Below are 23,734 nucleotides of genomic sequence, written 5' to 3' on the forward strand. Positions count from 1 at the left end.
CAGAATATAGATTAACTGCTTAAAGGGGTAATAAGCTATGTAGTATGTGCAGTATTCAATGGGCCTTCATTTGTAGTGAATGAAATAGAAACACAGTGGGCTATCTGTGCTTGTTCTCAGGCTCTACTGCACTCTATTGGAGGAAAGAAGTCATTGCATAAAACCACTGGGAATATAAACATCCAGTCCAGCAGCCATTATAGTCTTTACCTGGAAACTTGTTTTGAGAAATTGTGACTGCTCATTCTAAAATTACAACAATTAAACATGAGTACCCTTGAAGTTTCATATGGGCAGACAGTTGTAAAAAAACCAACACAGTAATATATCAACTTAAGACAAAGGACATGAAAAGGAAAGTTACACAAACATTCTGCATCCATCCCAAACTGAACATGTTTATTCATAAACTGGTAAAATATAGCACATTTGTATAAAAATGTAGAAAATTGTACACAAAATATAACACTTGGCTTTTGTCTATTATAGTTAATGCTACTATTATAGCTTTTTGTTGCTAAAGGGGATATTCTTTTGCCAGCAAAAAAGTCAGAATGTAGGATGACAGTTACAAAAAAAAAACCACACACACAAACACACACATAGAAGGCAACATACATAAAGTTCATTAATATAAAAAGATAATTTTATACAAAACATCTCATACATTCTAAAGAACAGCACTATCAGTCAATGTTCATGTCCTTATTGCTAGTATTAGTGTTGTGTTACAATAGACTATTTGTGCATCTTCTCAGTAATCTTTTAAGGTGTCTTTGGTAGGTTGTACACTTTTTCAAAAATGAGGAAATGTTCATTCCTGTTAATGCTTAGTTACACTTTGAAGTGACGCTACTGTTTCATTCTGAAAAGTCACAAAAAAATGCTTCAGCAATACTTTTATGTGGCCTTACGGGGTCTAGCTGTTCTCAGATGTGTTCTTAAATGATTATTTTAAAAATACTGTGATAAATCTTTATTGAAAATGAGGTTCATGTTAATAGTCATAAGAAACAGAGACCTTTCCACACAGTGCTGTAGTCAGTGCAAAGCCACAGTGTAAAATTAGTTCTCTCCTACCAAGAGCTGTAGCCTATTTCTGTATGATACAGCTCAATAATCAAAAAGTACCTCAGTGTACCTATACAATATGTATTTTACTACAGTGGTAGTGATTGATAAAATTCCCGCTTCTTGATCCCCTATCTTGAGTTAATAATGCTGAATTTTCCAGATAATTCCTCTTTGGGATTAGAACAGAAGTGCAGCAGCACTGTACTGTGAATGTACCTCAGTTTCACAAATATTGGCAACTACTACTGGTTTGTTAACAGATACATACTAGCTGACTCAGGTTTTATTAAAAAATGACCATCATCCTCAGCTGAGTCATGTACGAGTCATAGGTTGGGTTAATGTTGAGCAAAGACATTATCTTGACTATATCAGACACAATGTGAAGGGGGTGGATGCACACAAATTATGTTTGAGCTCTACTCTTTATCCCCCAATGTATGTACCTTAGAAAGAGCCACGCACTTTCTATTTTACAGTTATAAACACCACTGAAAAAAAAAGTACACAGCTGCTTTAGGAACACTTACAGTAAACATGTGGAGTGCAAACTCTCTGTCTGGAAAGGCAATTACAACATACATGTAATTTGAACACCAAAGGTTCAAACACCAACAAGTCCTGAGTGTCTGTGTGTAGGCTATGTTTGTGTGCATTTGTGCATGCTGTGTGGAAATACTGATATGCCACTGGTACAGAGTGTGTTGTTCATGACAAGGAAGAAATCCCTAGCAATACAGATTAATATTTAGTAGCACCGAGAAATTAATTCTCAATCACTAAAAGCACATCTTTAGTCTTCACTCAACTCTTCGAACAAGTATCTCACTACCTCCCGTCTGAACATTGGCCTTCAGAATCAAAGCAGTCTATCACAGGACAGAAGAGGATCTATCCACTGTCCCATTGTCATATACACAACATATATAAATGTATATAAAACTTATTTACATGTATCCTTCTCTGCTCCACTGTTGCCACAGCCCTATGTGACTGGAATGCCTGTTTGGAAAAAGTTCATTATCAGTTTCATATCAGGCATATATCTCTATGTCTTACAGTAAGGCACAGAGAAATACCAAGTACAAAGGCAGCGAGGGAACAATACAGCGAGGGAGGTTGATTAGGCACCTTTGGTTTTAAGGTTTTGGGTAGGGATTCTTACAATTTCTAAACCTTTGATGGAACCATATTACTAGCTTAATGTCAACCTGGAACCCAAACAAGTTACAACATATCATTATTCCTGTTGCATTGGCATCCAGTAGGAACAGACCCATTGCCACTTACAGGTCCTGGCTCACTCTTTGAGAAAAGAGTTTATGTGTGGGGTTTACATGTAAAGGCTTATGGGGTTGTATAAAACAGCCCTGACTAATGATCCATTACACGAAATGTTCCATTCAAAAGTTTGTCTATCTTACCTGAATTGAACTTGCATGTAATGAATACTGGGCAGTCATCATAAACAACAGGACTTAGAACCCCAGGCTGGTTACCTCTGGCTATTGGGCTACATATAATTCCATGTGGTATCTCAAAACATTAAGAACTTGCCAAGGCCTCTATTTGATTGTTAGTGTGGAAAAAAGCTGCCCCAGAGTCTTCCTCTAAGACAGTGTGTTCAGGTATTTATTCTCCCCAGCCAGTGAGGTAAGCATGGACGTCATGTCACCAACAGCCATGTTGGACAGGCCAGAGCCGCCAGCTAGGCTGACAGAAGTCTGGGGGGTGGTGAGGCGGGACAAGGCCTGGGAGGAAGACCCTGGCTGACCCTGAAGGGGATTGTTGACTGGGCTGAATGAGGAAGACTCTGCATCATCGATGATAGAGGTGAAGTCTATGCGAGCATTGTCCAGATCCAGGTTTTCTAAGGCATTGGAGATGGGGCCAGACTCAGGATAGGGAGCCAGGGGGGCAGGCTTTGTGCCACCTGTTGGGTCTAGGTTTGACCCCATACTATGCTGCTGGCTGAGACAAGGCCCGTTCTGGGGGTCCATGTGATTCTCCATATCCATGTTGATCTGACCCGAGTAGTACATGTTGTTGTTATTGGAGGGAGAGAACATTTCATGCTGTGGGTGCTGTGGATGTTGGACTGGAGGCAGTCGGACCCCTCGTCTGGGGCTGGAAGTGGAGTGGACAGGGCTGAGGTGGGGTGGGCTGCCCAAGTAGCCTCCTCCTACCTGTGACAGGCTGTTCTGGCGACTGAGAGGTTTCCGTCCCTGAGGGGGCCTGGGGACCACAATCTCCTGACTATAGCATGAGCCTTGGAGACCCGTCAGCTGCTGGTCTTTAGGTGTTACGGTGCTGGGCCCTCGACTATGGGCCTGGGGACTCATGACCAGGTTCTGGTTGGGGTAGGAAGGATACGGTTGGCCGGAGTAAAGGTTCTGGTTTTGGTGCTGTGGACTGTGCTGCATCATTGCTGTCTGGCCAGTCATATCCATATTATCAGAAAGAGGAGGAGGTTTTATTCCACTCTGCTGCTGCTGTTGTTGCTGTTCTTGTTGCTGCTCCCACATGAGTGCTTGCTGGGACTGAACATAGTTCCTCACCATCATCTCCTTTACCTGCATCATGGGGGTTTCTGACCTCTGCCCATCAGACAGTGCCGAGCCAGCGCAGCCCAAACTCAAGCCCCCTCCACTAGGGAAGGAGTTCTGGTTCTGTCCTTGAAAGTCACAGCTGGGATTGTTTGAGTTCCTCATCATAACCTGGCTTGTCTGTTGTGGGAAGCCCTGAGACTGCTGGAGGAGCAACCGCTGCTGTTGGAGCTTAGCACTTTGACAGGCGTCCCCACCTCCCATCCCAGGGTGGAATTGCTGCTCAGGCTTGATAGTGAGTTTGTGGGTTCCATCCGGACTATTATAGAGGCCTGTCTGATTGTTGAAGTGGGCCTGTGTCTGCTGAGGCTGCATGTTAGGGTCTGCATACTGTATCCCTCGCTGGTTCTGGAGAGCATGGCTGGAAGTTTGGACCTGGCTGTGGGTATCACTCCAAGGGCCTGTACCAGCTCCAGCATCACCACCCTGGCCTAAGCTAGGGTAATGGGGACCCGAGGGACTGAGCTGGCAGGTGCTCATACTGTACTCAGCCTGTTGGAGAAGTGTATTAGACATGCCCTCTGGGTGAATAGGCCTTGCTTGGCCCATTGGATTTCCACCAGCCCTGGAAGCGACTTCCCCTCCCTGGTTCTGGTAGTGCCCCTGCATGTAACCTTGGTCTGGGCAGCCCAGAGAGTCATGGCTAGGAGACAGCTGGTTTGAAAGAGGTCCTCCACCTCCCCCTCCAAGGGTCTGATGCTGTTGCTGGTATCCCATGAAACTCCTCTCACCGGGGAGCATCATCATGGAACGGTCTCTGGCATCCACAGGGGCAAGTTGGGGCTCCATACCCATAGCCTCCATCATTACATTCTCTGTGATGCTAGGTGGCCGAGGGGAGTACATATGGCGGGCAAGACTGGTGTCAGAGCCACGGTGTTGCAATGCATTCCTTCTGCCCATCATGGCTACATTATTCAGGCTATTGAAGCGCTTAGGGAGAGCTTGTGGATCTACTGCTGATCGCACTGGGTCACTGGCTCGCCTGCTGTTGTTACCCGGAGCCTGGTGAGGGTAGATAACACCTGTACCATACTCTGTGTTGGCACTGTGTCTACGTGGACCACCTTGCTGAAGGAAAGCAGGCAGAGGCTGCCCCTGGTACTCGCTCAAAACACCTCCTCTTCTGCCTGGAGTGCCTGGCTGCTCCATATTGGGTAAAGGAGTGGGTGGTGGTCCCCCAGTTGCTGCTGCATATTTTGCCTTTAGACTGTATTGCTGGGCAGGTGTTAAATTAGGAAGACCTGGCAATCCTCCTCCAGGACAGGGAGGTCCTCTGCGATTGGTCTCAGGAGAGAGGGTGTCTCCCCCACCCTGATCTGGACCTAGGAGGTGGCATCCTCCCCCTCCAGCTCCTCCCATTTGTGAGACCTCACTGGAGCGCCGGCTGGACAGGTAAGGAGACACCATAGAGGACCGACGGCTCACAGTATAGGCGGAGCTGAGACTGCTGGTGCCACTTCCTCTCCTGTCATTAGAATTGCAGCCAATCGAAGTTCCACCTCCTAACTCATGGTTGGACAGCTCCATAACACGTCGATTTGAGAGGAGTGGAGAGGGTGCACACATTCCCATAGTCTCCCCTGAACCTGAAAATGTACATCCAAGGAGAAACAGTTCAGAAATAATTACTAACCAAGAATGTTTATTTTGATTTGTATGTCTAAAATTCTTTTTATTTTTATTTTGGAGAATTATAATGTCCCATACAAAAAATCCCTAAAACTAAACTCCAGTTATAGATCAGAAATAATGCATGTTGTAACAATGCAATTAGCCATTGTAAAAGAACTGGCTCATATTTCATCAGTAGGCATACTTTAAGCATACTTCAACATAAACCAATACAAGCTAAGAATATGCCCATAATTACGGTGTGTATATATAGAACGTACCAGGAAGTGCAGGTAGCTTGTTGTTGACACAGCGGCTAGGAGGGGTTGGTCTGCGGATTTGCTTCAGCTTGTCAATCTTCAGGTTCTCCAGCCTCTTCAGAGCCTGGGCTGACATTCCCAGTGGTCCTCCTACACTTACTGGCTCCCCTCCTCCTCCTCCTCCTCCTCCAACTGTTACTCCATCCTCTAGTGCTGTGAGATCTTCAAGACTGCCTGCTGCATTTAGGTTCATCTCCACCCCACTGTCATTGTTGTTGGTGCTCCCCAGTGGAGAACGTTCGCTACTGCAGGATGACTGACCACCAGGGCTTGGCTGGGATTTCTGAAAGAAGCATAATGTCATGTCATGTCATGTCATGTCATGTCATGTCATGTCATGTAATGTCATGTATACCTCATATTAATGACAACCATTTTACAATGGCAGAATTGTTAAGTATATGTGATTTATACCTAAGGGAGCTCAAAAAAACTTCTGCTGTTTGATTATACTGACAATATTCAAACATTGCACTGGTGTTAGTTTTAATATTCAAAAGCCCTTGCAAGCCATCAGTAAAATGTATCACTCACCAGAGCGGTCTCAGGAGCCAACAGTTTGCAGTCCTCTCTGCGTGTTTCTTCTTTCTCCAGCAGCAGTTCAGAGTTCTGGCCTCCAGGGGTCATAGCTGAGCCAGGTGGTCGAGGTCCTGTGTCTCCTCGATGTTTCTTGGTGATGTGGGCCTCAGGGCCGTGCACTGTCTTCACGTGTTTACGCAGAGAGCTTGGATCTGTGTACCGCTTAGTGCAGCCAGGGATCTTACATACATAAGGTTTCTGTAAAAGAGCAAAGTGACAGTGAATACACAAAATCTTATAGACAGTCTTGCATACCAAAATTTACTGCAATTATTTATTCCAGCTCAGAGTGTCTCATGTATGCTGTAGTTCATCAGTCAAGGCCAAACACAAACTACTGTCAATGTATTTTTTCATTATGGAGATCAAAAATATTTGTAGAATTGTGAATTTATACAAGACTCCAATATCAACTTTAATTATTTAAAAAAAAAAAAAAAAAAAAAAATCTATCTATTTGGCTTGGCAAGAGAAAGTATGGTATGCTACAGTATTGCTGTTAATAATGTACAAAGCCAGGAAAACAAATTAATTTAGCTGTCAAAGTATTGTTCACACTCAGACTGGATCAACTTGTCCTTTTTCAGTGGTGTACACTGCAGTACCTCATTGGAGTGAGTCCGGTTCTGGTGCTTGGCCCGGTCTGAAGCATTGGAGAAGGCCTTGTTGCAGCCTTCATGTTCACACACGTACGGTTTCTCCCCAGTGTGAGAACGCAAGTGGGTCTTTAAATTCTCCAGGCGAGAATAGGCCTTATTACAGCCTTCAAACTAAAACAGAAATATAAATATTGGTTTTGTAACAACAGCCAAGTAGCAATAAAGAGAAAACGTTCCAATAGTCTTCATGAATAGACAATGTATTCTGAATTAAGAATGTCTTTTCTCCATCTTGCATTGATGATCTGAAGTGTCATACTGATGCTACAATAAAGAAATGTCTGACTAAACACAAAACATTTTACAGTAGAGGCAGTTGAATATTTTATAGTTGACTTTATAAGTAATCTTATGTTGTAGCATGTTATGATGACACAGGATGTAAAATGTAACAGTGTAAATGGCAGCTGTCAAGCTTTTGGCAATTTATAGCTTGCATGTGTAAAAATCTAGATGAAAGAGAGAAAAACAGAAACAGAGGGAGAGAAAACGACAGAATCAAGACAAAGATGAAATCTACACTCACAGTGCACTTGTGTGGCTTCTCTCCTGTGTGTCTGCGCATATGAACCACCAGCATATACTGGGCTTTGAAAGGCCTCTGCTCTCGAGAGCACTCCTGCCAGTGACACACAAACTCCTTCTTCTCTCCGTGGATGTGCTCATTGTTAATGTGCTGCAGATTTAACAGTTAAGACCCATTAAGAATCAAAGTCATATGCTGTAGATACTTCTGCTAATATGCTTCAAGAAGAGAGGATTAAGGATATGAAAACATAACCTTGGAATTGCTTAAGCACACTTCATCTTACTCTATTTTTTCAGATTTTTTTGTCTCTCCCCTCTAAAGTATGTATCTGTTGATTTTTCTCTTACATGAACAAGTTGGTCTTGTGTGTCAAATTCCTTGTTGCAGCTCTCCCAGTGGCAATTGGTTTCGTAGACAGCCTCTGGTTCAGGTTTCCCGTCCTCCTTGTCCAAGTCATCTCTGCCATCCAGTAGACCCAGGAGAGGGTCCTGATGACACGTGTGCACAAAAAAAAAGCTGAATTGCTGAAGTTTTAAAAAATTGTGTACAAACAGATATTACATTTTATCCTATGAATTTAACTTAACTAGTATAGGGCCACATTTTCCTTACTAATAGGTTTATTTATAAAGCACTTATTTATAAAGCACCTTTCAAAAGCAGACATCACAAATAAAAAAAGCAAATTAGATATCAGCCAGCTATCATCTGTTACTGATTTGATGTAGGTTCCTTTCTTTGCGTATTGTGACATTTTTGGTGCGAACAAGCTCATGTTTTAAAACATTAATCACTTGCAATACACTAGGCTTTCAAAAACCCAGTCAAACATATTTACCAAGAACAACTTGCTTGACCTCCACTCACTATGCTTGACTCCATTTCACTCTGACTTACAAATTCAGGCAAATGCTTTTTTTAAGTTCCTGCATGAGTATTAGAGAAATCTAAGGCTGAAACTAAAATGTAAATGTGTGCCAGTAAAAAGTACTTGCAGATGGTGAGAATAAGACAATTACTGTACCTGAGTGCCAGTGGAAGAAGGGCTGGCCACATCTCCCTCTGACCTCTCCTCCAGGCTCTTCACATTCATGCCATCCATCACACCTCCCAGCCCCGGCTCTGTCTTCAGCTATAAAAGAATACACACATAATATTTCCTCAGTTTTTTCAATCTCTCGAATCTGTTTCTGTCTCTCAAAGTCATTTAATTCTCTCTGTCATAGATCTTACATAGCTTCGTATTCCTATTCCCATCTCCCAACTATCCTCTCCCAACTGAATTGCTCTGAGCGATTTGTAAAGTGAGCGAGCGAGTAGTCTTACGTGGCCATGCTTGGGCGGAGCGTGGAGCCGAGGATTATGGGGAGGTAAGCGGGAAGCTTGGCAGGGACCTGGTGTGTGTCCACCCATAGGTGTACCCCCACCTCCTCCATACATGGAGACCTGTGGCCTGGATTGGCAGTTTATATTGCTGGAATAGCCCAAGGACGGACTGCAGAGTAACAGAAGAAACAATAAAATGACAACTCTAGAAGAACAAAGATTGATGGATGTATAAGAATCAGAGTCCACTTTGCAGAAATATTGAAATATGGAGGTGAACGTGGACACTAGTCACGGGGCAAATCAATATTTGCTTAGTATTGTTTTTGTCTTTCTCTCAATACCAGAATGTGTACATTTCTGGTCAACTTTTTCTCAAACAATTTGAATATTGTATTATTTTCCTTTTATTATTCAAACCCATTTGCTTCAGTGTATGTGTCTCCCTGTGTGTAAATAGATGGTGTTTAAAAATAGAAGACTCATCAAGGTTAGGTGACAATTGTTGGTGTGGGAATGTGACCAAATGAAGGGAGAGGAATATTCCGCAAACTTTTTGCCTCAAAGCAAAGCATTGCATACAGTAAGGCTATTTTAAAAACAGGGAATGTGCAGCAAATCTACTTTGAATCCAATACCTTGAATATTAGACCTTACTAGTGTAATGTATTTTTTGGCTCAGCATAAAATAGAGAAATATCTAACCTCATGGCGCTCACAGAGAGATGGCCATAAGAACTGGCCCCATTGGGGTTGCAGCGAGAGTTGACAAAGGCCACCAGGGAGTTGGGTGAGGTCCGGATGACTGTCTGCAGATCTACACTGGCATCAGACAGAGGAGAGATGGACAGAGCTCTCTTTTTGCTCAGCTTCAGCATGGAACGAGGTGTAGAGAACCTTGAGCCTGAAAGGAAACAGAAGGAGCCAAGCAGGACAGTTATCTTTGGTGACAAAATTTTTTAGAGACGATATTTATATTTAAAGGAAACAGTGAGAACTACTTTTGGAGCCAAGCTTTGAGTGTTTCCTTACCGTCACCTGAGCCAATCTGATCAGAGCCTGACTGAACCTGGCAGAAGTTGTGGTGAGAGGACATCATGTTGTTCTGGTTACAGTAGGGGGTGCTGTTGCCTGTTAAGACATTACCGGTTGACAGAAACATTGAAACATGCAACATTAACATTTCTGATGTAGTGAAGTAGACAAATGGTTTCTAGGTAAATGTAGCTCAGTGTGCACATGTTCAAAATCTCAACTACATCATCATCAAATTGACATGCAGTCTTCTGTACAGTGCTGATTGGTTGAGCAGGAAAGAACTTGCATCAAGCTTAGACAAATAACAATTATGTCATTTGAAGTTTTGGATACAACTGCAATGGTCACTTGTACAATTGTTTGTGAAATGATAAGTAAGAAAGAGAGACTCTTCAATTTATAGAGGAAATAAGCCAAAATAGTGGGAACAATGGATGGAATGATGGACATTTGGGTCTGTTTCTTTAAAAACTCTAGTTCATCTAAGGTTAACTGAGTAATTTGGACATTCAATAGTTCAAACTGCTGATTTTCTGCAATTCCACACAGTACAATCAGCCATCTGGTGACTGCCGATCTTTCTTATAGCAGAAATCTGGGGAGTTTCTGCTTCTTACTCTGTCTCTCAGGTGTTTTAAGACCAAATCAGTAGCAGCTGTGAGATTAAGAAGATGTAAAAGATACTCTGACTCACCCTCTGTGGGCGGCATGCCCCTGTGGCCCATCATACTATGTGGCGGAGGGGCCTGAGGGGGCCTCATATACTGATCCAAGCAGTGGCCAATCCCCTGTCCTGATCCTGATCCATGAGTCATACTTGGAGTCATGGGATTATACATAGCTCTGCAGTCCTGAGGAGGGCCGTTGAGGGGCGGGGCACGCAGCGAGGACACATCACTGTATGGAGACTGGTCTGATGGGACTAGGCTGTGAATATGAAAGGAACACAGTTATAAATTATATGAGAAATAATCCTGAATTAATGTGCACAACGGCCAGTGTGACAATTCACAATCGAAGTTGTAAACATAGTAGAATATCATGCATTTGATAACTTTTTTGTGTTCTGTAAATGTCAAAGTATGAGAGAAGTAGTCACTGTTCAAAATACAAGCACATCTTTGTTAACCAGGTGCTTAGCCCAAAAAAATGATAATTGTAATTTCTGCAGGTTTGCAAGTTCTTAAGTGCTCTCATTAAAAATGCTCTCTTTAAAATTTCTATAACTGCAGTGAGACCTGGGTTTCTGCACCTTCAGAATATCTGTGTGATTAAAATAGAAACTGTTCCTGAGCTGGTAAGTTGAGTACCATCCCTGCTTTCTAGTGAGGGGCTTCTGTGATTTCTGGTTGAGTGTTGGTAAAAAGAGTGACATGAGAACAGTAGTTGTGGTTGTAATGAAGCAAGTTCAGAGAAAAAGTGTCCAAGATATAAAGAAATGGTTTAACATTTTGGGGAAATACGCTTATTCACTTTCTTTTTGTGAGTGAAATGAGAAGATCAATGTCAATCTTAGCATAATGACTGGTAACAGCCGGCCTGGTTCTGTCTAAAGTAAAAGAAATATGCCCACCAACACTTTTTAAAACTCACTTATTGACCAAGTCAATAAAGAGTCAATTTGGGCATCAAAACATTGTATGTTTTCTAATGTAATAAAAAATTTATTTTAAATGGAGCCTTCAACAATGTTGTGAGTCATTAAGAGGCAGAAAGCATCAGAGAAGGACATATATTCAACGGTGGTAGGTGAGTATCAGGGCCCAAAAATGACATGAAATAAATAAATAAGCACAATAACTAACAAATAAACCTTTTTTTTATTTATTTCTTTATTTCATCTTTATTTGTTTATTTATTACAAAAAATGAATAAATGACTGAATAATTTTGTTTTGTTTCCTGTGTGACTTTTGGGTCCTGATAGGCCCCAAACATTATGCTAATTGGAAAACTTCTATAGGCATTTATAGTAACTAACTAGTAAGAAGAATTAGTACACAGCCTGGAAAGAAGCACTGCCTGAAGAGTTGAACTCCGGGATTAAAAATCCCAATGCATCTCCACGCTAATCTGTTGTGATGTCTCCTTCTCACCACTAGATGGCGTATGGTCATTATCTTGGTCTACACTGTGGAAATTTACTCATCTGGGTTTTCCCCTTCCCAACTAGAGAAGGGGAGCTTCACTGGAACTTTCCAGCCTTCTTGTGAATTTCAATGTATTCTCTGACCTTTCTTCAGTCTCACTGGTTAGTTTAAAATCTGACTCTCCTGTTCTTTTCCTCTCTCTCTTTGTCCGTCTTGCTTCTCTCCGAAAGGGGCAGACTTCATCTATCCACCTTCTCCTAAGTCGTCCTTTCAGTTCTTTAATTCTTTCACCACAACGTGTATTCCACACAGGAGCTTAATCTGTCCTCTCTAATCCACTGTGCTGGTTCCCCCCGAATTTACCTCCCTCCCATTCTCACTCTTTTTCTCCCTTTCTCTTCTCCCATTCATTCCTTCTGTTCAACTTCTCTGTTTCTCCCTCTCTCTTGCTCTCTCTACCCCCTCTGTCCCTTTCTATCTCCTCTTCCTTTCTCCTTTCTCCTCCTCCTCCTCCTCTTCTTCTCCTCTTTCTCTGTCCTGCCCAGCCACCTTTCTCTCTAACTCTCTGTTTCTCCCTCACTCTGGGTAACCTGAGCGGGGCGCGAGGCAGTCATGCAGAGCGCAGCGGGGCCTGGTCAGCCTGTAATTAGCAGCTGTCAGAGAGAGGCCGAGTCCACCCGCAACCTGGGTGGCATGAGGAAGGGAGAGGGTGGGGGGATGGGGGGGGTGAGGGGCTGAGCTAGCACTGTGTCCACAACAATTGCAGCGAGACCTGGGTTTCTGCACCCTCAGAATATCTGTGTGATTAAAATAGAAACTGTTCCTGAGCTGTTAAAATGAGTATCATCCCTGCTTTCTCGTGAGGGGCTTCTGTGATTTCTGGTTGTGATTTCTGGTTTTGGTTGTCGGTAAAAAGAGTGACATGAGAAGAGTAGTTGTGGTTGGTCCAAGATTTAAAGAAATGGTTCAACATTTTGGGGAAATATGCTTATTTGCTTTCTTTTTCGGTGAGATGAGAAGATCAATGTCAATCTTAGCATAACAACTGGTAACAGCTGGCATGGTTCTGTCTAAAGTAAAAAAAAAAAAAAAAAAAAAAAATCTTATTGATCTAATTATGCTCCTAAATGCCAAAAATACTTTTTGGGGTAACTTGAGGGAAAAGAGCCATCATTACGTTTCTTTAACAACTGTAAAAGAACATATGTATCTTGGTCACAAAACGTGGCTAAAAAGTTAAGGGATGTTATGTTTATAAAATATAATATTGTCTTACATATTGCTTTAGATTAGATTCTATTGACTCTAAAATATTATTAGTATTGGCCTAAAAACTCCAGCATTGGTTGTGATCTACATGAACAGTAACTCCCCTGAAATCACAAATTTTCTTTTTTACATTTTTATTGTGGTATGGGTTAAACAAACAAGATATAGCATGTCAGCTTTAGAGTTGTTGGTAGGAGTGTTTTCTAACGTTTGGACAAAGCAAGGCCTCTGCTTCCAGTCTTTATACTAAGCTAGACTAACCATTCTAGCTCTATTCTTGATGCACAAACATGAGAGTGGTGTCGACCTTCTCATCTTATTCTCGCAAAGAAAACAAATAGGCATATTTCCCAAAATGTTGAACTATTCCTTTAAGTTTTTCTTATGTATAATATCTTATGTAAATAACTGTGGAATTCACTATGATAAATAGATGTTAAAATGCAGCTACATAGTAGGACATAGCGCATGCTAACTGCTGTCTTACCCTCTGGAGGGGTGGCTGGGTGAGGTCTCATAGTGATACAGCCCCTGGTGTGGCTGCATGTCCACTGGCATTGGAGCTCCGAGACCTACTGCTCCCCTTACACCCTAGACCTGACACACAAAGACAAGGACATGGTTAGGGAGAGGAAAGAGAGGAAAACCAAACAAACCCAACCCAACCAAACTAAACTAAACTACACCAGAAAGAAAAAGGCAAATACACAAAAACAATTGTGGTTGGGGAAAAAAGAATACGTAGGATGTTAATAACAGACCAAACCAAACCAAGCAAAACAATTCAAGGGCAAAATAAGATCTCTCTAAAAGACTTGGCTCATACTTATTTTAAACAGTGCTGGTACAAAGTACTGAATCCATCACTTAAGTAAAAGTAGAAATGTAAAAATAACAACAGGAATAAAATTAAGCACACTATAAAAATGCTCTATTAAGAGTAATAATCATGTATTCAAACTTTTACTTCAGTAGAGAAAGTTATAAGTGAAATGTTTTACATATTTACATATTGTAGATGGTCCAGGCAGTGATACCTGCTTCAGTCCATCATATATGATTTGATCAGTTTATGTTTTGAATATAAAATCTTAACTTAAATTTCTGTTTTTAATGTTGATTTCAGAAAGTGCACTGTCTTCACCTGAGGTGTCTCTATAGGTTGCAGAGACTTTAAAGTGTGATGATACTGATGTGCCCTGACACACTCCTACAGATTAGACAAAACCCTGTGACACAAGCAGTGGGTTTGACTGTAATCTCTCTTCTCTAAACAGAGTTGTGCACCTCAAACGCTGCTGACAGACACCGAAAACCTGCCACACTTTCCCATCCTGGAAAGTAGCGATCGAAATGGAAAAGACGTACCAGAAGAGAAAACCTGGGTTTTGCCTTAAAGCTTAAAAGACAAGTAGTTGAGGGTTGCTAGCAACACAAACAGAGAAGAACAGAGCAGCCTTTTGTATGAAACTCATATTGAGATGGTATCTTTCAGCAGGAGTGTATGTGTAAGGTAATTCTAGCTGAGAGATCTTGGGAGCAAGCACCTGCTCATTACATCCAACCACATCAGTGCAGGTACTAATAGTAAGAACTGTGGGCTCTTACATGCTTACAATAATTATGACAAAAATAATTACTGCACACACTGATGTCATAGATACCACAGATGGAGAAAAGCCAAAACAGTGTGTTCATATAAATATTAATTTTTGTAAATTAAATTAAAATAATCCAACTAAATTAAATATATACTGCATTCCCATAGGTGTTTGATGCATTAAAACCTGACAGAATCATATATGTCCACTGATGTTTTTTTTAACTCTTAATTGCTAAATATGTTTGTATGAATGTGTATTTTCTTTGACGGATGAATTACAAGAGTTTACAAGACTTCTCAATGAAAAAGTATACTATGAACTATAGAATATGCTTTGGATAGAGTTCATTTGCAGGACATGTGGGTTGAGAAGTTTGGTACACTATGCACTAATCTGTAAAGAAAAGATACAGATCAAAACACCTTCACTGCTTGCCAAAAGCTATCGCCCCACGCCCTTAAAACAAGGTCTAACAAGAAGTCAGTTCTTCAGACTGAATTTGTCACACCACATAGGATTTTATTGACAAATTGGTAGATATCAAACAAAGGTTAATAGAGCCTCATAGACTGGGGCTCTATTATTAAAAAACATTGGCACATATTATCATCAGATCCAGCAATGTCCATAGATTTGAAAGAAGCACTATTAATAGTCTATTGAAGAGGACATAATCTCAGAGATAGTCTTGTACATGCTAATGTAAAATCTGTAAAAATGAGCACACAGGCCTTGTTAAAACCTCTTCCAAATGGGTGTTACTAATGCAGAGGATGTGCTCAAAGTAATAATATGGTCAAATATAACTACTTAAAAAGTATTTTATCAATGATGTCATTACATGTTCTACTTCTCATGTAATTTATATGATCAAATGTCCTTGTGGGTTAGCCTATGTCGGTAAGACATAAAAGAGAGAATAATTGAACACAAGAGCTCCACAAGGAGAAATGATAGAGATTACCCAATAGCAGTACATTTCAATGACTTCAAACATGACATCTCATCATTCAGGTTCCAGGGCATTGGAAAGGTGACTCTGCCAGAGAGGTGGGAACATTGATGAAATCCTTAATAGAAGAGAAGTATACTGGACATTTAATTTTCAAACTTTATCCCCCAAAGGACTGAATGATGAGATTCCATGGCATGTCATGCTCTAAGGAGCTGTGGGATCAAATAGACCTATTTATGGCACTCATGATACAAGTATTTCATATGATTGCACAACTTTGAATGACTTATGAAAGCTGCAAGGCAGATGTTCTCATTCATTAGGTGTGCAATTTCTATAAATATTTTTGTAAATAGACATAAGTATGTGTTGTGGTGTCTCACTTGCTTTTGTTTTTCTTTTCTTTTTCTTAACTGTGGTCTATAATGTGACAGATTGTAAACATGTCACTGTCAATTACTGAGAGACACTCCCACGGGAAAATAATTGACCACAGAATGGGCAGAGCATTATCTATTTAAGATCACTGCTGTTAGAATTGTTTAAGATACTCTTAATGAAGATCCAGAGGGACTGAAATGTTAGTATGTCACAATAAATTGTGATGCTGAGCAAGAGCAGTGTGCAGGATCTTCCTTTCTCAAGCCTTTCTTTTGTATGTACAATAAAAAAGGAAACAATAAATGTATAAATTGATAAAATACAGTTTAAAAATCAGACCTTTTGATGCCTCATTCTTTTACTCTGCACTTAAGTCCTTGCCGTGCATGTAGAATCAAAATATCAAATTGCTACTGTTCAAGTGTTCAAACCAAGCAGCAACAACCACGGCTTGAAACTGAAGCCAATGTGGAAGTCCCTTAAAGTGCAATACTGCTAAGTACCGGCTCCAAAAAGTCCTTGACTCCAGTAGACTCCCATTCAAAAAGCGTCAACTTCTCTCATGAAATACTGAGTCAATAATTTTTTTCAATGAGTCATTGTGTTCCAAATTGCTATATTCGGGTGCTAGTGGTCATTTTGGTTATATAAAGAAGAATAGCAGCTTTGGTGTCTTCCTTGTGGGCGTTGATTGACAGCTGTGTTTGACATTTCACTCTCCAGCTCTGGGACTTGCACTGTTAGACTACTTTTGCAATATTTTGATAAGTTTAATGTTACTTAATAACGATACCTTCTGTATTAGTTAGCTAATGTTAGCCCCAGTCTCCACTGCTTCGTGTTACAAGTAAGCTAACATTAGCTTCGGTCCGAGCTAGCAGGGCGTGTTTCCAGAGCAACACCACGCACTCTTTATATAGAAGGTCCTGGCTCCAAACGGAAAAGATGCAACTCTGAGCTCCCATGCAAACCAACGGCTGACGTCACACCTCACTACATCCATCTTTATATACACTCAAACCTTAACTGGGAAAGCTCCTGTCTACTGGAGATGAAAGCTCTGTGGTTTAAGTGTAACAGGTTGCCTGGACTGTTATGTAGTTGCACATGTGTTAAAAGGGCAGTGGGGACCTATTTAAGCCCTCAAGCCACCAGGGGAATTTGGTAAGCAAAGTTAGCAAGCGGCTAAATGACATGGGCGGTCCACTGGTAATTGCACATATTCAGCACCAGCTTTGGATGTGTGTATGATAATTAGCCGGAAGTGCTAAATAGAGATCTTACAGAGCACCTCAGCTGTCTAGAACTAATAAATACCAAGAAAGGGGTCCTAAGACAGCCTGACACACACACATGCTGACACACCTGTCGGTCTCTCCAGGGGGTAGCATAATAATCCAGTGGCCACCAGGTCTACAGAGAATGTGTGTGTGAAAGAGCGAGTGTGACTGTGAATATACTGGCAGCAGTTTGAACTGTGTAAGCCCAGTGGCAGGTGTGTATGAGTGAGTGTAGCAAGTTAGTTTTGGAGACAAGTGTATTTTCAAAAGAGTGTGTGTTAGAGAGAGTGTGTTTGACATGATAAATGAAGGTGGATCTCAAGAGTAACAGTGAATAATGTATGAGACCACCTGCGCATAAGTAAGCTGGAATTTCTTGAAAAATATGTTTGTGAGTTTTCTCCAGGGAGCAAGTCAGCAGGAGTGTGTGAGTGTTACCGTTGCAGCTCCATGTACACACACACTTGACTGTGTGTTGTGTAATTTATTTGTATGCTACATGGCTTACGCTCTTGTCCACTAAGTGCAACTGTAGAATATGTCAACAACATATATGTTTATCAATTCTGAGAATGAAGCATGTACAAGTCAAAAATTTGAACACACTTTCACATTCAGTGTTTCCAAACTTTTGACTGATACTGTATGAAGAGTTTCATTTCATTTCATGTTTTCCACACAAAAAATTCTCCAAAAATGTACGATATATATACATTTATACATTATGTGAAATAATACTCGCTTGCCAATATTGATTGTTACTGTGAAAATGAAGCACATAATGGGTTACTATTGAAGCAGGAGACATTTAATTATATAAAAAGGTATTTTTTTGTGGACTGTATATTTTTTCATATACTTACTGATAACTTTCAGGTCAGAAAAACTATCAAAACTTTATTTACAACATTATAGAATGAAACTAATTCTGCTCTCTAAGTATGTATAGATGGATGATTTTAAATATGTATGGTGCTGACACAGGTGTTGTGGCATTGTGCTATTTTGGGTCAATATTTTGTGAGAAACTCCGAGGGAGTTTGCTCCCCGGTGTAATTTTGTGGTGCTGGGCTTGAGAGGGATGGGGCAGCAGCATATTAAAAACCCCAAGGCCATAAATCAAACGGCTAACTAAACAAGTCTGCTCCACTGCGGCACAGCGAGCTGGGCAGGAACCAAGGAGCTGAGGATGACGACAGGATGTCCGGCCACTTTTCTACACCCAAAACCTCCCCATTCAAGCACTCCAGGTTTTGTAGCACTGCAACATCACCACCCATACTAATAAGCTACACCTAAAACTCAGACATCCCTAACCTCACACAATTACTTTGACCTCAATTAATATACAAGGGAATATGATGAAGCCAGTACAAAAAAAAAGCTTTATTATGTACAAAGATAGTATTAATGAATGTGACTGTTAAAGAGGAGTTTTACATAATGTAGGGATGTAACAAACAAATATTTTCATATATGATTTTGCAATTAATTAATTAATAATTAAGTCTAAAATGTAAATAATTATGGCAAAATGCCATATGCCATATTGTATTACTATATTATATTGTATATTTAAAAAAATACAATTTTGAACAAAATTTTCTTTCATACAACATTCTGTTGTAGTGGCCCTATAGAGGAGACACAATATGTCTGTCTTTTTTTTTTTTAAGTCACTTCCTGCAGTTGGATGCTATCCAGGATGAATGACATTAACTGAGCTTACCTCAATTACACAATATTTTTAAACCAGCATGAGAAGTCCTGACTGTGGTCTAGCCTAATAAATTTCCATTCCAACTTAGTCACCAAACCAACACAGCTTACCACCAATAAATAAAAAATGGTTTTGTATCCCTAATGGACTATTTCTCATCACTGTCAGAACTGCAAACCACTGCACTGTAAAGACCCACCATTCTAAAGTTGATATTAACTACAACAGCAGATCTGGTCTCCTGTGAAGGAACTCACATTTTTTACAGCTGCTACCCGGCTGTAAGAAAAGGAATGTTGCTGTATTTAATTTAAAAAATTGACAGGAACATGACTCAGAGAATATGACTGTTTTATTTTACTCTCTTTGATGACATTAAAGGGTTATATTAAACTGTCTGAACATAATATATATCGTTATATTAACTGTTAATCATCAATGAGTGTCGATGTTTAGTCGAATTGAATCAACATCTCTGATGTATAAAAACTGACCATTATAAGTTTTACATTCGTAGTACAGCATCAGCTGTTTCAGTAAATGCCTTTAATGTCTTTATGTTCACGTTTTCACCCTCCAGCTGGTGTAGGAACTGTATTACCCTCTAGGATATAGTGTGACGTTGTTATAGAGCCACAAAGTCCGCAACTCTGCATATGGAAGGTTAGGCCATGACTATGATCACTCCCTAACCTTAATCAAGTGCCTAAACCTAACCAAACAGAAAATTGTTTAATTTTTGCAGCAGTGATTTGTAATGGTTTTGGAGTTCACTGACAGTTAATATTGTCTTCCATATAGTAGCGTCAGATCAGTAAACTCTTATATTTCGTTGTTAATTTGGAGGACATGTTGTATTTATTGTAAGGCTTTGACTGGACTGGACAGCATTAGGTGATTTATTTCTTAGGGCCTTTGGTAATTATTTGTCCCACTAAATTCAGCTCTCAGGTGATTGGTTGTATTTGTGGTATACAAAGAGAAACACTGTTTAGTCTTGCATGGTTTGGCCATTTGTGACATTCCCATAAAGCATCAGTCCTCCTCCTTGTGAGGAAGTCTCCAGAGAGGACAGAAATTTCCACAGGTCACTGGTCGTGTCAGACAAAAGGCCTGATCCGGCCCTTCTCCGCTCTCCTCGCAGTCTGCCTCTTCACTCCTCTACTCCTGGGTGTAACACTAAACTGGGGCTCACACATGTCCCCTCTGCTCTCTCCCCAGCCGATGAAAAAAAAAAAAAAAACGGCATTTAATGACAGCCCCTCTCCTCTTAATCTCATTTCTTCACTACTCTCAGAAGGGAATGTGAACATACAGTATGTGTGCTTCTGTGTGGGTGCTCATTTGCTGGATAATCCATTACTTGAACAACATTTACACTCACAAAACAGCCTGAATAAAACCCAACACACATCTTTGGAGCATGTTGTGCAGTGTAAACAGTCATCTGAAAGTATTTTGTCCTTGTATTTCTCCCCCACCCTCTCCCTAGCTCCCACCTTTCCTCCTCTCATTCTGCCTTTTCATTGCTCTGCATCTCTATCTCTGACTATCTCCTGCTCTCTCCCTCTTCTTCCCCCGCTGCCTCCACCCTTTCCCTCATTCCCTCTCTCCCTCTCTTTCTCTCTCTCTCTCTCTCTCTCTCTCTCAGGGCTCATTCCTGCTCTTGCGACCTCTCCCTCGCCCCTCCCCCTCCTGGCGGAGCTGCAGTCGAGGTGGGTGTTCTCTGGCTGTTATGACTTGAGAGACGATAATGGCAGCTATAATGTAGCCAGCCGTTCCTGATGTGGCTGGGCTTGTGGGGGATTCTGTTGTGTTAGGGCTGGAGACGGAGTGAGTGAGGGAGGGGGGGGGGGGGGATGAAGGCGGGGCTCGGGCCCTCAGCCAACCACAGCCCAGATTCTACCTCATTTTCGTTTTTGTTTTTTTTCTCTTTTCGTTCTTTCTCTCCTCACCATGCTCCTCCTCACCCACCGACTTTTTCTAGCCCTGTTGTTTTCCTTCGGTGGTAAACTTTGTTTTTAAATTCTGGCTTTGTTTTTGTAACCCCCTCCCCACACACCCCCACCCACCCAGCACAGACTCTCCTCCTTCCCTGCTTTCCCCCCGCCTACCCTCCCCTGTGTTTTTTACCGCTTTTACCCAGACTCTGTGAATTCCTCACAGCTGCTGTAATGTGATGGGGGCCACGGTGTAAGGCCACAGGGCTGGAGACATCACTGTAATGTACAATAAGCCCTTCTCACTGACCTGCTGCAGGGAAGATTAATGTCATATCAACTTATGATCAGCCATTTTGAGTTTTATTAAACAGCTTTAATTCCTGTTAAGCCTAGGACTGACTTTCAGAAGATACTGAACAAAAATAAGTGTCATTGTGACAAGAAAACAAGCTGCAGATAAGCAGGTATTTACTGTACAATTACAAGTGCTTGTACTTATTTTTCTAAGTACAATCGATATAATAAAATTCAATATTAAATAATTATTGACTTTCAGTGCTATTGTCATCATGTGATCATATCATGTAAGCATTGTACAAAAAATTGGTGATTCAAAACAAATATCTTAATGCATTTTTTATGCTTTACTTCCTAATTAATTGAAAGAAATGCAGCTGAAATGACTGTGTAAGGGAAGTAAGTGGTATTTTTATAAATACATTGAAATGTTGTCAAAAAACCAAACTAAAACTAATTTAGTGTACTAATTTAGTGCTGTCTACTGCAAAGCCAGGTATTTTATAGGTGATTTTTCAAACATACTGTATGCGATTGTTGCCACACTGTGATATATACTGATGTTTGACAAACAATTACTATTATTATCATGACATTGATCCCAACTATATCACGATGTAGCACTATATACAATATAGATATAATGCAGATAGATTCAAATGGAAAGGATAGAAATTCATCAAAGAAACATTCTGCTCCATGTTATGGACACAATAAGATAATGAAAAAAGAACAAGTGCTGGAATTAATTAGTCAGAATAGAATATAACTTTTTCTTTCAGTACTAACGAGGCAGATAAGTTGTAATGTCACCATCAGTTTGGCTTCAAAGTTAAAGACCTGAAATCAGTGACGGTGCCTCACGTGACAAAAATATAACTAATAATCTTGGGTTTAAGAGGGGAAGACTTCAAACGTGTCATGTGTTGAGAAAGAAGCCTCCCTGAAGCCCTAAACTAATGTTTACTAGACTGACACTGTGGTTTAATACAGTCAACACCATAACATGGATTTCAACCCTACTGATTCCCTGTACTGTAAACTGTGGGCTGGGGAAGCTGTGGTGCTGATTTCTCACTGCTGGGGTTCTCACCTTGTCGAAATGGTAGAATGAAATGTTGATCCCTTGTTGCTACACAGCCAGAGTGACTGATGACAGACATCGGGGCACTAGAGGGCTTGTTCGCGGCACCTCAACATGACTACAAACAGTCGAAGTGGGAGCTGAGCTAAACTAAGCACAGTAGAAAGGAGTAGAGCAAACAAGGCAAAAAACAGCTACACAAATGACACTGATGAGCCTTTAGTGAACTTTTTTTTTGAAGTTTATCTTAGCTGAAACATGAAGAGAAGTTAAGCTTTGTTAGGGGTATGTACTGCTGTCTATAACACCCTGAAGGTTGGAGAGAGAAAAGAAGGCAAAATACTAGACAAATACAATGACAGACAACCAATTTTCATGCAAAAAGTACCGTAATTTACTCGTGCTGCATTGTCGTCACGTCTATAGTAAAACACTGCTTTAGCTGCACAGTCATGATTACTATTTTACCACCTTTGTAACTGTTGGCTTTATCAGTCAGAGACTTGATAGTGTTTGTTTTAGGATTAGGAGTGGTTCACCTCTTCTTGTTTTCATTTGTCTGTACAAGCAGAGTTTTGTAGTGCTGGCCACTGAGTCGCTTCACTTTCTCAAAGGCAGTTAGATGTTTGACATTCACTCTGTCCATGCAGGGATTTCAACCGTCAACTCTTTCAAAAGGACAGATTTAATGCCAGCAACACATGTGAGAGTGTTTCCTTCGTCTTCAGTCTCCCCATAACTCGCTGTTCCTTCACTCCGCAATCCCACTTTTTCTCTCCCTGTCCTCTCTCTAGGCCACCCACCCGCCATCCTGCACATACCTGTGGTTTCCTGTACCCCGCTCCTCTCCTCTTCTCCCCTCCCTCCTCTCTCTTTACCTCCAGCCTTTTTTCCACCCCTTTTCCTCCCCCCACACACCTTCTTCTCCTCCTCTGTGTCTACTATGTAATACTGAACTGTTGTCTTGTCTTCCCCTCTTCTTCTTCTTCTTCCCTTGTACTACTTCTCCACGTCTGTGTGTCAGCGCCGCTGCGTATCAGGTAGGTAATGCCCTAACCACAAATATTTCTTTGAACTCCTTTTAAGGAGGAGAACCGGAGGAAACAGGGGGAGGAAAAAAGAGTTAGAGAAGGATGGATGGATAAAGCAGATGAGGAGAGGTTGATTCACACAGCTGGCTCCCAGCTGTAGACCGAGGCAGCTCGCAGAAATGAACTATCTATAAACAACTAAGAGCCCAACCCCCATTTTCAAGAAAAAAAAGAACAGAGCTTTGTCCTCGTAAATCCAGCTAAGCACTCCTCTTCACCTTCACCAGCGCTTGTGAACGTCATCCAACTAATTGCTGCTCTTTTCCTCCCATCCTT

The 23,734-nt window shown here is 41.1% G+C and overlaps 1 protein-coding gene across 1 annotated transcript in view; it reads right to left on the minus strand.

Moving 5' to 3' along the window:
- Nucleotides 1–603: 603 nt before the first annotated feature.
- Nucleotides 604–23,734, minus strand: part of gli1 (GLI family zinc finger 1) — a 52,756-nt gene continuing 29,625 nt past the window's right edge. The window contains exons 2-13 of the mRNA XM_042407417.1: nt 13,591–13,700; nt 10,440–10,672; nt 9,740–9,838; nt 9,413–9,611; nt 8,708–8,876; nt 8,406–8,513; nt 7,729–7,869; nt 7,379–7,528; nt 6,799–6,963; nt 6,149–6,391; nt 5,576–5,897; nt 604–5,269 (exon numbers count right to left, since the gene is read on the minus strand). Of these exons, the coding sequence (XP_042263351.1) occupies nt 2,685–5,269; nt 5,576–5,897; nt 6,149–6,391; nt 6,799–6,963; nt 7,379–7,528; nt 7,729–7,869; nt 8,406–8,513; nt 8,708–8,876; nt 9,413–9,611; nt 9,740–9,838; nt 10,440–10,672; nt 13,591–13,661 (4,485 nt within the window). The 5' untranslated portion in view covers nt 13,662–13,700 and the 3' untranslated portion in view covers nt 604–2,684. The remainder of the gene's footprint in view (nt 5,270–5,575; nt 5,898–6,148; nt 6,392–6,798; nt 6,964–7,378; nt 7,529–7,728; nt 7,870–8,405; nt 8,514–8,707; nt 8,877–9,412; nt 9,612–9,739; nt 9,839–10,439; nt 10,673–13,590; nt 13,701–23,734) is intronic.

Source organism: Thunnus maccoyii, chromosome 3 (genome assembly GCF_910596095.1).
Source record: "Thunnus maccoyii chromosome 3, fThuMac1.1, whole genome shotgun sequence".
Lineage (NCBI taxonomy): Eukaryota > Metazoa > Chordata > Actinopteri > Scombriformes > Scombridae > Thunnus > Thunnus maccoyii.